Raw genomic sequence first — 13,046 nt, 5'->3', positions numbered from 1 at the left:
GCTTGAAATGAATATATTCCGAACTCTCTCGAACAAATTTCCTGGAACATATATATCATCTCTGAAACATGAAAGCCAGATAGATTTCTGGAATGAGTACCGTATATATAATACAACCACAATGCCTTCACATCAAAACTGCACAAATAATTGGAAAATAAGTGTTCTCATACCACATTTACTGAATGTTCCAAGGTACATGCAACATATTGTGCAAATCCAAAGAAACATATAAAACTGAAAGACAATGACCAGATGATATCAAAAGGAAGCACCATATACGTATTGAAAGAGCAATATACAGTCTATGCTTTTACATATTTACATGCAGAGAACAAATATATATAACAAACCAGTAGATCATCAATGGATAGCAACACAAAAGGCATCGGATAAATGGTGAGAAATCAACGGACAAATTAACGGTGAGAGAAATGATCTGGTGCACAGGCGCGAGATATCTGCAGGCTGATTTCATGAAGCGAAGGTGAGTGAATATTTCTCATGCAGGCCATTGATTAACTAAGAATAGAAGTACTCCGGAAGTCCAGGTCAACATGTTGAAATTTAAGCAACCATCAGATGGCATGAACAACATCAGCCTGGGAGCCTAAACGGAGGAGAATTAAAGTCGATTGAGAACAACTTGGTCGTCTTGCTCACCACTTGCACGAGCTCAGATCGACAAAAAGGAAAAATTGCAGTCGCGCCGGAGTTGAGAGCCGTCGAAGGCAATGGAGCGTCGGTCGGGCCGTAGTCGGAGAGCCGTGAAAGGCGAGGGAACTGGTGGTCGCGCCATAGTCGGAGAGCCGTCGGAGGCGAGGGGGCCGGTGGTCGCGCCGTAGTCGGAGAGCCGTCGAAGGTGAGAGAACAGGTGGTCGCGCCGGAGGAGCACACAGGGAAGGGGACCACAATTCGAGATAACCCCGCGGAAAGCCGGCGGAGAAAACCAGTGGCTGGGGGTATGTCTCACACGAGACAGTTGTGGCATGGGAGAACGGCGGAGGAGGCATGGAAGATGAGATGTGCAGTTGTAAAGCCCGCTCTGTTCGCTGGAGAGAAAATGCGGTGGGGAGGAGATTAAGATGAGGCATCTAGGCTCTTAGGCTGCCTCGTCCGTTTCAGAAATCAGAAGACGGAAGAGGAAACAACCTTTAGGGGATGGTACCTACTAAAAAAATGAATGAAACTTCTTATTGGCCAGCTTGTGCTCGGTAATGGAATGCATGCGGGCAATAGTTGCTGATGTGGCTGGATGCATTGACGTGGGCAGATGCATGTCAAGATAAATAGGGGTGGGATGAGTGGGACATGTGTGGTGATGTGGATAGCTTGCATATTAAGATAATTGAAAAAGTGGGGATGAACTTCTTAAGTATATAGGATAAGGATGCGAGTAGCCATAGGATGCCCTAAATTTGACATAATCATAGGATGTTAGGGCAACTCTAACCGGCCGACCCAAACGGATACGGATTTTGTCCGCTTTTTCCCGTTTGGGTTAACAGAACGGACAATGGACAGAGACTATGAACACAACGGTGGTTGGGACAAATTTTGTCTTAACCACTAACTCCCACTCGCACGCTCGAAAAACAAGTTCTCACAGTCCTGCCGCCACTAGTTTGAATGCATGCACTAAATGATAAAATGGCTGACATCATCCTATAGTAAATGCAAAATTCAAAAATTCAAAATGTTCTGTATCTCAAAACGCTTATCCGATTTATGATCCGTTTTTACCGTTGGACTAGTCACGTCAAGATTTTCAAAATTAGATCCTATATTAAAATATTTCGACGATACTTTTTTTACCCAAAAGCTACCCACCATTAACATGTAAGTTATCCACCCAATCAACGATTACTTTTTGTGCATGTCTAGATCTCAGTTATACCTGGCCACAGGATACTCGGTCCGCCTCGCCTGACCCGGCCCGGCCCGAGGCACACGCCGGGCCGGGCCTGGGCCTGAGTTTTGAGCCCGAAGCACACGTCGGGCCAGACCTGTGCTTTGGTATTTCACGTTTTAGGGAAGGGGCCTGGCCCGAGGACCGGTGGGCTTTTCCTTTGACGGGTCAGGCTTGGGCCTAAAAAAGTAGGCACGACGGCCAGGTCGGGCTGAGCTTGGGCCTAGGTTTTCTGCCTCGGGCTTGGTCAGGCCCGGCCCGAAGCCCGGCCCAGCCCGAGGGATGGCCAGGTATAATCTCAGTCGACCAAGAGTCAAGTAATATAACATATAAAAAGAAGTAAAAAACAATTTAAAAGAAATTTTACACGAATCTTCATGCAAGATCTCACGAATATAGTATCGACTGAGACTTCATTAAATCTTAGTCAACTGAGATTTAGTAATCCTAATTAATTTTCAGTTTGAAACTATATCCCACTTTTGATTGTTCTCTTCAATTTTTCCGAGTTTTAAAGTTACCACCTAGTTTCAGAAGTGAGTTACCATTTTGGGACGTGTACAAGTGGGTAACTATACACAAGGCCTGTTTGTTCCTTGAATTTAAGTGCCAACGTCTGTGTACATGCATTTGTATATACTACTCCCTCTGTAAAGAAATATAGGAGGGTAGAGTGATCTAAACACTTTTATATTTATTTACGGAGGGATAAAAATCAAGGGACGTGTTGGATCTTACTTCGAGCCCCAAGGCTTGTGTGGGCCATGGATGAATTAACACAACTGGACTTGAGAACGGATTTTCTATCATGCACGGGATATCCCATGCATGCATGCTGACACATGCACTGTGGTTGTGTACTATACACAATACAATCAATTCGGCTTCTCTCTGTTTCTACTTATCCACTCGATTCTTTTTCATTTGATTTTCATGTTTGTTTATCTTTGATTCAAAAGTGTGTTTTCCGATCTCTTTGTATATTTGTGTTCCTAGGGATGAGAGCTATGAAACGAGACCAATGTCGAATATATTATAATAAAATTTGAATTTTCAAACATGATTTAACTTAATGAAACAACTAAAAATCATAGACATTTGCCTAACAGATTGTACATAATGTATTGAAATACCTAGAGATTTCAAATTGATGCACAGGCAACTTGGTAGCACTTGGTAAATTTGTTTCAAACATAATATTACGAGTTTATATTCAACATGTGTTCTTATCAAGTTATAGTAGGTTTCTTCGTGTTCTAGACTACATCACTTTGTTACATAGATTTTTACACAAATATTCAAAACGTTTATAAACTAGACTATTGGAAAAGTTGGAAAGATAAAATGGATGCAAACTTGGAAACCATATGAAAAGACATGGGTGGGTACTGGGTAATTAATCTCTGTCACAAAGCTAGCTATTGAAAAAGTTGTCAATATTGATGGAGAAAATGGGAACGCATGTGCATGTAACCAAATCCAACTAGATGAATCGGTTGTACCATGCATGGGATATCCCATACATGGTAGATATGCTTTTCTCAACTGGACTTGCTTCGTAGTACTGGCAACGAGATTTGCGTTGAAGATCCAAACAACAAGTTAAAACGGTTTAATACTGACATACTGCATCTTACATTTCTCCTACGTAATCAGTAACTCAGCATTCGTCCATGCTTAGGCTGACGGTAATTACGCAAAGCTTTCAAGGATGAGGCAGGCGGGCAGGAGGAAGAGGAAGATGGTGGTGGTGGCGGGACTTCAGAGGGAGAGGCCGCCGGACTCGTCGTCGTCGTCGAGGGTGGAGGAGTAGACGGTGTAGAGGGACCAGATGAGGCCGAACACGCCCAGCAGGATCCACCCCAGCAGGTTGTTGCTCAGCCCCAGGCTCAGCCCCGTGCCCTCCGTCGACATCCGCTCGTCCACCAGCGCCAGCGCCGGGGACGCCGCCGTCATGGCTGCGCTCGCCGCGGCCAGCAGAGGCACGCCTTTCACGACCGCCGGAGTCGCCGCAGCCGCCTCCTCCTTGCCGTCCTTGGAGTAGGCGCACCTCAGCTTCTCAGCCCTGGTCACCCTCAGCTGAGGGAGCCCTGCAGCCCAGCGCCCCAGCATCAGCGTCTCAACATTAACAAACTTCATATGGTCGACATTCTTACAGAGGATGACAATTGACAAGGTTGCCTACCTAGAGCTTGGGCCGGCCTGGCGGCGACGACGGTGGCGGCGGCAGGGCTGATCATTGCCATTGTAGACCTGGCCTGAGCTCCCGGGGGAGATGCAGTGCAGCAAGAGCAGGGGAACCAACTGAAGTGAAGGTGAGCAAATTCTCTGGGTATCCCAGCGCCGTATATGTCCTATCCTCTTGGGTCCAATTGGCATTTGCCAACTGGACACCACAGGCACCTAACGGAAAAGTAACCAGAGGCTTGCACGGTGAAACGACATTCCAACAATGCAAACCCCACCAGAGTTGAGGTTGGAATGGTGGGCGACAGATCCAACACATCATCAAAGCAAAACCATCTACAAGTGCCATAAGTATCAGAAGGTTGCAAAGTGCACAGCATGGACAACGGACCTGGCACACCAGGAACCAGAGGATGCAGAGAGACAAACCAAGTGGGCATTAGCTACAGCCACGCAGATAGATAACAGATGCTGCTTTCTTCTCCCCAATTTTCCATACATGGGTTCCCACAGCTCCACTAGAAAGATAGACATACTAGAAGTTCCACCTCATGCTTCCACTAGATAGATATACTAGAAGTTCATCCACCACAGACAAAACGGACATACACGGCGTTCACTCCAGGAAGAGGTACATGGAGTCGGCCGAGGGCAGTCAGGCCGCGGGATCCTTTCACTTGAGGGGAATGAACCTCGAGGAGTGGGTGGCGCCGATGCCGGGCCTCCCGTGCTTGACGGGCTTGTAGCTGATGGAGAACTCGGCGAGGTAGTGGCCAATCATCTCGGGCTTGATCTCATTTATGACGAAATATTTCCCATTGTACACTGCAATTTGGCTGCCTATCATCTCTGGTATGATGATCATGTCGCGCACATAAGTCTTCACAGGCGCTGGCTTCTCACCGGCTGGTGCCTCCCTTTTCTGTACATTTTTTCAGAGAAAAGGGAATGAGCTTCGGTTGCTTGAGCTCGAACCAATAAAGCAATATAATTGATGGTTCAAATCAAAACAGCATTAGCAGTGAACTGTTAGAACTTGGTGTCACGCAAAAAACTTGGAAATGATGAAAACACTCAAATCAACACATATACAGTAATACAGATCACGTCGTTCAACACCTATCAAAGAGCATATACTTGGAAGTTTATATCATAGTACATTTCTAGTTATTCATTTTCTTTTCTTTCCTGCCACAATAACAAAATGGATACTCGTCACAGCAATTAGAGAACATTAAATGTATCCCAGTAGAAGATGCAAAATAGACTACCACCACTGTTCAGAACTACTATACAGCCATCTAGTGAGTCATGGTGGTCAAAAGACCAACCAATAGGATATTCACTTGTAAGATGGTCAATAGATATGCATTGATATTTGATACTTCCATTTATCCAACATCAATATTTCCACAACCATAAATCCTAAACCAGAAGATGCTAGCTCAAGAATATACAGTATGTGCACTAGACAAATATTCATTCTTCTGTAGAGTGAGCAAAATATTTGAGCCCATTCAAACAGAAAAGTGAGAATTGACATTTGGAAGTTGCAGTACTCCAGAAAAGATCAATTCATTTTGCTAAAAGTGAGTGTATTTGCAACGATATATCCAAACATATTAAATCAACAACCTGAACTGCAAATCAAAACCAGAATGAGTTGCCAAAGCATCAGAAAAGTGACATATAAGCAAATAATTTCAAAGATTTTATTGACAACCTACAGTCCCAACTTAATGCTCTGGTTGTTGCCAAACATCTTAGCGCCGCAAACAGTAAACATGCCACGATGTTTTTCTACACATCCTCATCAATAATAGTGTCAGTGAGCAAACAAAATGGACATTTCAGACACTACAGGCTGCAGCCAGAAAGAACGCACATCGAATTCCCCGCAAAAAAAGTATCAAAGTCGAATATTTGGGCCGGAAAATGTAATTGATCAGACGATTCCACGCTAGGCTCCAAGCACACATGCCAATTGCTGAGTTACAAATCACATGCAGTCAACAGCACGTCCATCCAAAAGAAAGGAGACACATTCAGGCATGCTGTCGCCGGCAAGTGGCACAACTATCTAACACGGAGACAGTTATAAATAGCAGGCAGTTCATCACACCCAGGAGCAGAGAGGCAAGGGAGGAGTGTCCATTACCGCCTTGCGCAGCTTCCTGATGAGCGCCAAGGGCCTCCGCTTCAGCCCCCTCTGGAACCTGCAGCAACACCAAAGCACCGCACTTTCTTTCAGACAAACGAGCCAGCAGTTCACTCTTCCCTTCCCTTCCCTTCAACTTCGAGAGATTCCACTCTCGACGCACGCCGCTGGGGGGACGGGGGTGTACCTTCTGCGGCCGCGGGCGGGGAGAAGCTGGACGAGGTCGTCGGTGGACATGTCGAGGAGCGCGTCGAGGTCCACGCCGCGGTAAGTGAACTTGCGGAACGTCCTCTTATTCGGCTGCCCGGCGGCGGCGGCAGCGGCGGCCACCTTCGTCCCCGCGGCGACGTTCGCCTGCAACGCGATTACGCGGCGCACGGGTTAGACGGACCGGCGATCGGGAAATGCGGGAGGGTTGGTTTGGGGGAGGGGCGAGGAGGGCGGAGGGCGGAGCTCACCATGGCTGGCTGCGGCTGGTTGGGGGAGGAGGAGTGGAGGTGGCGAGGCACGGCTGTCGGGGGAGCAGCGGAGGAGGCGGCGCTAGGGCTTTGGCGAAAATGGGGTATGTTTGTCCGTGGCCGTGGTAATATAGTTAGGACATTTATTTCTATTTTTTTAGGATATTTCTATTTACTTTTTTGTTGATAAGTCGAGCATTTATTAGACTGGTGAAGTAGCTTATTCTCAATTAGGGCAACGCTAGGCGTCGGCCGGATGATAATTTAAAAGTATCCCTTGCCCCAGAGCGTCGAATAACCGATCTCGCTCCAAAAATGTCAGCTCTTGCAACAAGGCCTCTATTGCAGTCACAACAAAATCTCCTACTCGGGTAGCCTATCCAGACAAAGTGTGTTGCCGCCGCACACGTTGCAAAGCCTCGCCGTGCTATCGCGACAGCACCGGTGTTGCAACTATTGCAATCGATACTTGGCATAATATGGATGATGCAAACATTTTTCTTTATTTTCTGAACAATTAAAGACAACAAGGTAACAAGATGGAAACATGACTAAAAAGCTCTACAATGCTTGGAAACAAGGCCTAGAGTCATATTTCACTAGTCTCAACTCTCAACATGATAACTTCATTAAAATGCATGGTACAACCTCATAAAGTTCTTTTTTGTTGGATCAATTCCAAAATAGTTAATGTACGTATGGCTAGGTATACCTTTAAGTTTGTCGCTCTAAATCTGTAGTACATGCCCCAATGTCATATCAGGCATCCCCAAAACTATACTTAAAAGTTACTCCCTTTGTCCCAGCTTGCAAAGACGTCTTGCATTGTGAGATGGAGGGAGTACCTCATAATCTACATCGTTCAATCTTTGTCTAATTACTAGATATGAATCACATAATCTCATTAACTCCTTAAGTTCAAGAATATAACATGAATAAGATTTGATCCATAAAGGTACTTATTACAAGAGGAACATCGTACAATTCAACTAATCATCATGCCCACGATCATAATCATGGTGGGCAAATCATAAAATCAAGCAAGAGAGATGCTTGACACATAGCTACTACTGCAATCCCTAGGCCCCAAGGAGTTTACTCACACATCACCATGAGAGGATGATGAAGAAAATTGTTGGTGATGGTGATGGAGATGGCGAAGATGTCCCGGACAACATTCCGGCGCTACTAGAGGAGAGGGGGAAGGGGGTCCCTTCTTCTCCTTCCTTGGACTTCTCCTCTGGTTAGAGGGGTGTTTTTCTCCTCTGGTTTTTGTGGCTATGGTGATTTGGAGATGAGAACCTCCCCCCAGATGGGATCTGAATTTCGAGGGGAGTTTGCTTGTGGGTGCTAAAATCTGAGCCCTGTCACCGCTTTTAACATTGCCGAAGATACGTAACTTCGGAAATTTTGCAATTTTTATGACAGTCCAGAAACTTCTGGGAAAAGCTTGCAGTAAAAGAAGAGCTCTAGAAGCTTCATGTAGCCTCTAGACACCCCCAGACGTCCTGGTCCTGGGGACGCCTAGAGCCCCTCGGCAACTCCAGATGTGGGGCCCAGACCCTTGGCTGTCTCTTGATGCATATCTTCGTAATATATCTTTTGTGGATTTTTTGGTACTTTTCTAGGTGTTTTCCTGAAAATACAGAAACACCAGAAAACAGGAACCGGCCTGGATTAGTATGTTAGTACAATTAAAATCAATGAAAGTATCTACAATGTGTTTATAATTGATAGCAATGTAGCATGAATTATATAAAAATATTGATATGTTTAAGGTGTATCAACGTCGAGGTTGCCAACATTATTCATTAACCATGGTTTCTCTTCACCAGGCTTGTTGTGCGGCGACCTCCTCTTTGTCCTTATGTAGCTGCAGATGGGCGGGCACGATGGCCTGCCTAATGGCCTACATGGCTCTGATTGTGGGGTCATCCCCCAGCAAGGGTGTGCTGAGTAGTCGCAGTGCCTCATGTGCAACGATCGGCGGGGTCATTGTTGGTGCGGCGAAGTTCGAGGGACTGGCTCTAGGGATCATGAACCCCGGGGTTTCGGTGCATGGGGCGGTGAAGCTGAGAGGATTCCGCTGGAGTTGAGAGCTGCTGGGTGCTGAAGACCGGTTGGCATCGCTTCCGGAACCTCCAAGCAAAAACGGCCTGAAGCAAAAATGAAAACAAATGTTTGAAATTTAGAAAACTGTTCAACTTTGATAAGAGATCTGCTATTCAATAACGCGCAATCACACTTATGCATATGGGTGTGGCTAGGTCTCAGCCCAGTACATACCATGTAAGAAAGAAAAAATAAATTCTGAAAATAAAATTTTACACCAATCTTAATGTATGATCTCATGAATATAGCATCGACTGAGACATAACTACAATATTAGCTTCAAATTATATATTACCAGATTTTTTGAATTAATAGTGACCGTGGAATGAAAACTGATGGCCTACGTTTGGAACCAACCTTTTTCTATCGCTTCTTCAGGGCCTCTTTTCGCTCAAAGAAACCTGCAGGTAGGCTTCCAATCCTGAAGTTACATTTGCTCTGCTCAGTACTCGTGCATTTCTGCTGTGTCACCCCCGTTGCATATAGGTTCACGTTACCCCTAGCCGTAGGCAATCTATCCTTTGCTTCATGTTGCCAACCCGGCCCTGATCAAAAGAAAGCTCTCTCTGGCAAAGATGTCGTGTGAAATCTCAGCCTCGCAAGTATTCTTGCCTTGCACCCAGTGCCACCGCCCACTGCATGCCCCAAAACGATGCTTCACACGCACACATTTCATCGATCCCATTCCTTTCTCCTCATCTCATCTCAGTGCCAATTCATCCTCGCCGTGCATCGGATCATCACGTCAGATCATCGGTCCACCGTAGGCATGCATTACTGACACCCTTCCATGATAACACCGATTTCACCGCAAGATCGCCGGCCGGCCAGCCACTGAGTGAGTCCGGTGAAGCTTAGCTACAGGCTCCGGCCGTCGTACACGGAGGTGGTCGGCAGGGCGGCCATGGGCGTCCGCATCTTCGAGGACCTGGGCACGATCGAGAGCCGGCTGCTGCGGCTGGAGGTGGTGGTGCTGCTGAGCGCGATGGTGCTGGCGGCGCTGGTGCTCTACGGCTCCACCCGGCGCCGGAGCAGCGACCGGCTCCTCCGCGGCGTCATGTGGATGGCCTACTCGCTCTCCTACGTCGTCGTCACCTACGCCGTCGGCATCATCCAGGACGGGCCCTTCCACGGCGAGACCTTCGTGCTGTGGGCGGCGGCGCTGCTGCTCATCCAGGCCAGCGCGTACGCGGCGCCCGTGCACAGCCGCCGCGACGTCGACCAGCGCAAGAAGCTGCTGCTGCAGCACGTCCTCCAGACGGCGCTCGTGCTCTGGCTCGTCCTCAACGCCACCGGCACCAACGCCAGCTACCGCGCCGCCATCTGGGCCTTCTGGAGCCTCAACGTGCTCAAGACCGCCGCCAAGATCGTCGAGATGATCAAGGCCAGCCTCCCCGACCGCTCCGTCAAGGTCGTCGCCGAGTACATGGACGTCGAGGAGTCCCTCGCCGCCACCGCCGCCGACCAGCGGCCGCCCGACCCCGGGACCATGGCCGGGTACAAGTACCTCTTCCACGGCGAGGACACCATGGAGCTCAACCACGAGTTCGGCCGCCTGTCCCGGGAGGAGATCCTGGTGCAGAGCACCTGCAAGTCCGTCGTCACCATCGACCAGGTCTACCGATGGATCGACGTGCAGGGGTACAGCGACGTCGAGAAGGACATGGCCAAGGACTTCTGCCTCGCCTTCGCGCTCTTCAAGCTGCTCAAGCGCCGCTTCTATGGCTACGTCCCGGCGGAGGCTGGCTCGGCCAAGGCACTGAGCCTCGTCCTGGACGGCCTCATCCACCAGCAGCACCCGCAGTCGCACCACCACAACCACCACCGGGACATCGCCACCGGCCCCGACGCCGCGTTCCGGGTCGTCGAGGCGGAGCTGGCCTTCCTCTACGACTTCTTCTACACCCGGAACATCGTGCTGGTGGGCGTCAGGACGTACATCTGCATCGCCGTCGTCGTGCTAGCGCTCACCATGTGGACGGCCTTCTTCGGCACGCTCGGCCCCGACTACCGCCGCCTCCGGATCGGCGTCAAGGACCTCGACCGCTCCGTCACGGTGGTGGTGATCGTGATCACCGCGGCGCTCGAGATGTGCCAGGCGCTGGCGGCCTTCTCCAACAACTGGAGGTACATCAAGACGGTGTACCGCTGCGTGCGCGACGGCCAGCCCTGGCAGAAGAAGCGGCGCGGCGGGCACCTCTGGTGGAAGGAGAGCCTCGCGCCGCCGGACGCGAGGTACTGGGAGGACAAGATCGGGGAGTACGTGCTGCTCAAGCGCTTCGCGCACCGCCCGCTCAACCTGCTGTCGTGGCTGACGCTCTTCCTGGTGGAGCCGCGGCGGCAGGGGCAGAAGCGGGAGCAGAGGAAGGAGCTGCCGCCGCCGGTCCGGCGCGCCGTGCTCGTCTCGCTCAAGGCGAGCCGGGGACACCTCACCAATGGCGTCACGGCATTGCGGAGGCACGGCCTGCTTCCGCGGCTGGCGTGGGCGTGCGAGTTCTCCAAGGCCACCGACCAGATCCTGGTGTGGCACATCGCCACCACGCGCTGCGACTGGGACAGGCGTCGCCGCGGCGGCCAACGCGGCGACGACGACCGCACCGACGAGCACCGGCTGGTGGCGACGAAGCTGTCCAACTACTGCGCGTACCTGGTGTCGTTCGTGCCGGAGATGCTGCCGGACCCGAGCTACAACGCGGAGCAGATCTTCGACACGGTGGTGCGGCAGACGCGGTGCCACCTCGCCGGCTGCAAGAACAAGGACGACATCCTCGCGAGGCTGCACAAGATCGAGGCCGACGAGCAGAAGTACATGGAGGGCGTGGAGGCCGGCGGCGGCGCGGAGGAGAGGGCCGGGAGCAGCACCATCGTGGAGAAGGCGGCGCTGCTGGGCGGGCAGCTCGGGGCGGCCGTGGGCGAGGACGACAGGCGGCGGTGGGCGGTGCTGGCCGAGTTCTGGGCGGAGCTCCTGCTGTTCCTCGCGCCGTCGGACAACGTGGACATCCACGCCGAGGTGCTCGGCGCCGGCGGCGAGTTCATGACGCAGCTGTGGGCGCTGCTCGCCCACGCCGGCGTGCTCGACCGCCCGGCAGCCGGCGCCGCCGCGCCGCGTGATCGGGTTTAGCTCCGAGCGAGCAGGAATGCACGCTGCCCGCCCGTTGCGAGTGCGACGCCGTTGTAGTTGAGCAGTTCGCTTCAGTGAGTGTCACGTCGCGGTGATCGGAACTAGACGCGTTTTTAGTTGGAAAGAGAAGGTTGCTGATGTGTCTCTCTCGCCGCCGTTCCACGATTCCGGCGGACGTGGGCATCTCTACCACCAAGATGATAGTTGCCGAGGTCTTGTCAGAAAGATACTGATCTAAACGCAAAGTACCATGAACTCAGTCATATTTAGCATTTTTGTGTAACAAGGCGATCATATTTTTTTTGTGACAAGATGATCATAATTCAATTCATATGTTATAGATACTCTCTGGTGAGTAGATAGCAGTTTTTTTTTGAATCGCACGGATTATTAAGGGCTTTTATCATTCGGGCTTGCTAAAAGTCAGTCGACCAAGATTTAACCAAGTCTCAATTGACCATGCAACATTTTGTTCAACGTTTGCAACTTTTTTTCTACTGTTTTGCAACATCCGTCTTGTTAGTCGTAGCATGTTGTCCCTCATCGTCTCACCAGTTGTAACATCCATTATTGACGATTGTAGCATTTTAATCACACCGGTTGCAGCATCAATTGTCATTGATTGCAAAACTGTCGCAACATTTTTTCATAATCATTTTAGCATCTAACCATGCCGCTTGCAACAAAACAACTACGCTGACGTTACTCGACCGAGACTTTGTTAAGTCTCAGTCGACCGAGTTCTAGACAAACCCTTTATCATTTATGCCACTGGTTATGTCCCATTACTCATTTTTGCCACTAGGTATTTTAACTGCTAAGAAAATGCCATCTCTTTGTTAGGTGCATGCTAAAAAATTTCACTGGACACCATTATTGTCACCTCAAATCTCGTTTATCATGTTATACTAACCAAAATACCTATGTGCCAACATGTAAGCTCTTCCTCTATCTCACTACAATAAAGTGTGGGCCCACTTGATCCCAACAACGTCGTTATTCTCCTCTAAAATTATTCGCTTTCTTACTCCTGACAAGTGGGGCCCACTCTTATCATGTGAGATAGAGAGAGCTGACATGTGGGTCTAGGGGTATTTTTAT

General features: G+C 49.6%; 3 protein-coding genes across 3 annotated transcripts; 1 reads left to right on the top strand and 2 right to left on the bottom strand.

Annotated features, from left to right (window-relative positions):
- Positions 1-3,468: 3,468 nt before the first annotated feature.
- LOC125523922 (photosystem II reaction center W protein, chloroplastic) lies at positions 3,469-4,374 on the bottom strand. The gene is made up of 2 exons (XM_048688996.2): positions 4,095-4,374; positions 3,469-3,999 (listed from the first exon to the last, which is right to left on the bottom strand). Exons 1-2 carry the CDS (start codon positions 4,153-4,155, stop codon positions 3,671-3,673), a joined length of 390 nt encoding a protein of 129 aa, XP_048544953.1. The 5' UTR covers positions 4,156-4,374; the 3' UTR covers positions 3,469-3,670.
- A 144-nt stretch (positions 4,375-4,518) lies between these two features.
- Positions 4,519-7,058, bottom strand: LOC125523915 (small ribosomal subunit protein uS19-like). The gene is made up of 4 exons (XM_048688984.2): positions 6,713-7,058; positions 6,442-6,608; positions 6,255-6,312; positions 4,519-5,018 (listed from the first exon to the last, which is right to left on the bottom strand). Exons 1-4 carry the CDS (start codon positions 6,713-6,715, stop codon positions 4,770-4,772), a joined length of 477 nt encoding a protein of 158 aa, XP_048544941.2. The 5' UTR covers positions 6,716-7,058; the 3' UTR covers positions 4,519-4,769.
- Positions 7,059-9,182: 2,124 nt separating this feature from the next.
- Positions 9,183-12,269, top strand: LOC147992097 (uncharacterized). The gene has a single exon (XM_087527774.1). The coding sequence runs from the start codon at positions 9,729-9,731 to the stop codon at positions 11,943-11,945; it is 2,217 nt and encodes a 738-aa protein (XP_087383900.1). The 5' UTR covers positions 9,183-9,728; the 3' UTR covers positions 11,946-12,269.
- The last annotated feature ends 777 nt before the right edge of the window (positions 12,270-13,046 follow it).

The sequence above is a fragment of the Triticum urartu genome, chromosome 1A (genome assembly GCF_056163025.1).
Source record: "Triticum urartu cultivar PI428250 chromosome 1A, HENAU_Tu73, whole genome shotgun sequence".
NCBI classification, from domain to species: Eukaryota; Viridiplantae; Streptophyta; class Magnoliopsida; order Poales; family Poaceae; genus Triticum; species Triticum urartu.
The sequence above is the reverse complement of the archived record's forward strand: the minus strand, read 5'-3'. Positions and strand labels throughout refer to the sequence as shown.

Coding starts and splice junctions, on each gene's coding strand:
- LOC147992097 (XM_087527774.1), top strand. CDS start 9,729: ATGGGCGTCCGCATCTTCGAGGACCTGGGCACGATCGAGAGCCGGCTG.
- LOC125523915 (XM_048688984.2), bottom strand. Junction 6,313..6,441: donor CCCGCCCGCGGCCGCAGAAG/GTACACCCCCGT, acceptor GTGTTGCTGCAG/GTTCCAGAGGGGGCTGAAGC. Junction 5,019..6,254: donor TCAGGAAGCTGCGCAAGGCG/GTAATGGACACT, acceptor AAAAATGTACAG/AAAAGGGAGGCACCAGCCGG.
- LOC125523922 (XM_048688996.2), bottom strand. CDS start 4,155: ATGGCAATGATCAGCCCTGCCGCCGCCACCGTCGTCGCCGCCAGGCCG. Junction 4,000..4,094: donor CAGGCCGGCCCAAGCTCTAG/GTAGGCAACCTT, acceptor GCTGGGCTGCAG/GGCTCCCTCAGCTGAGGGTG.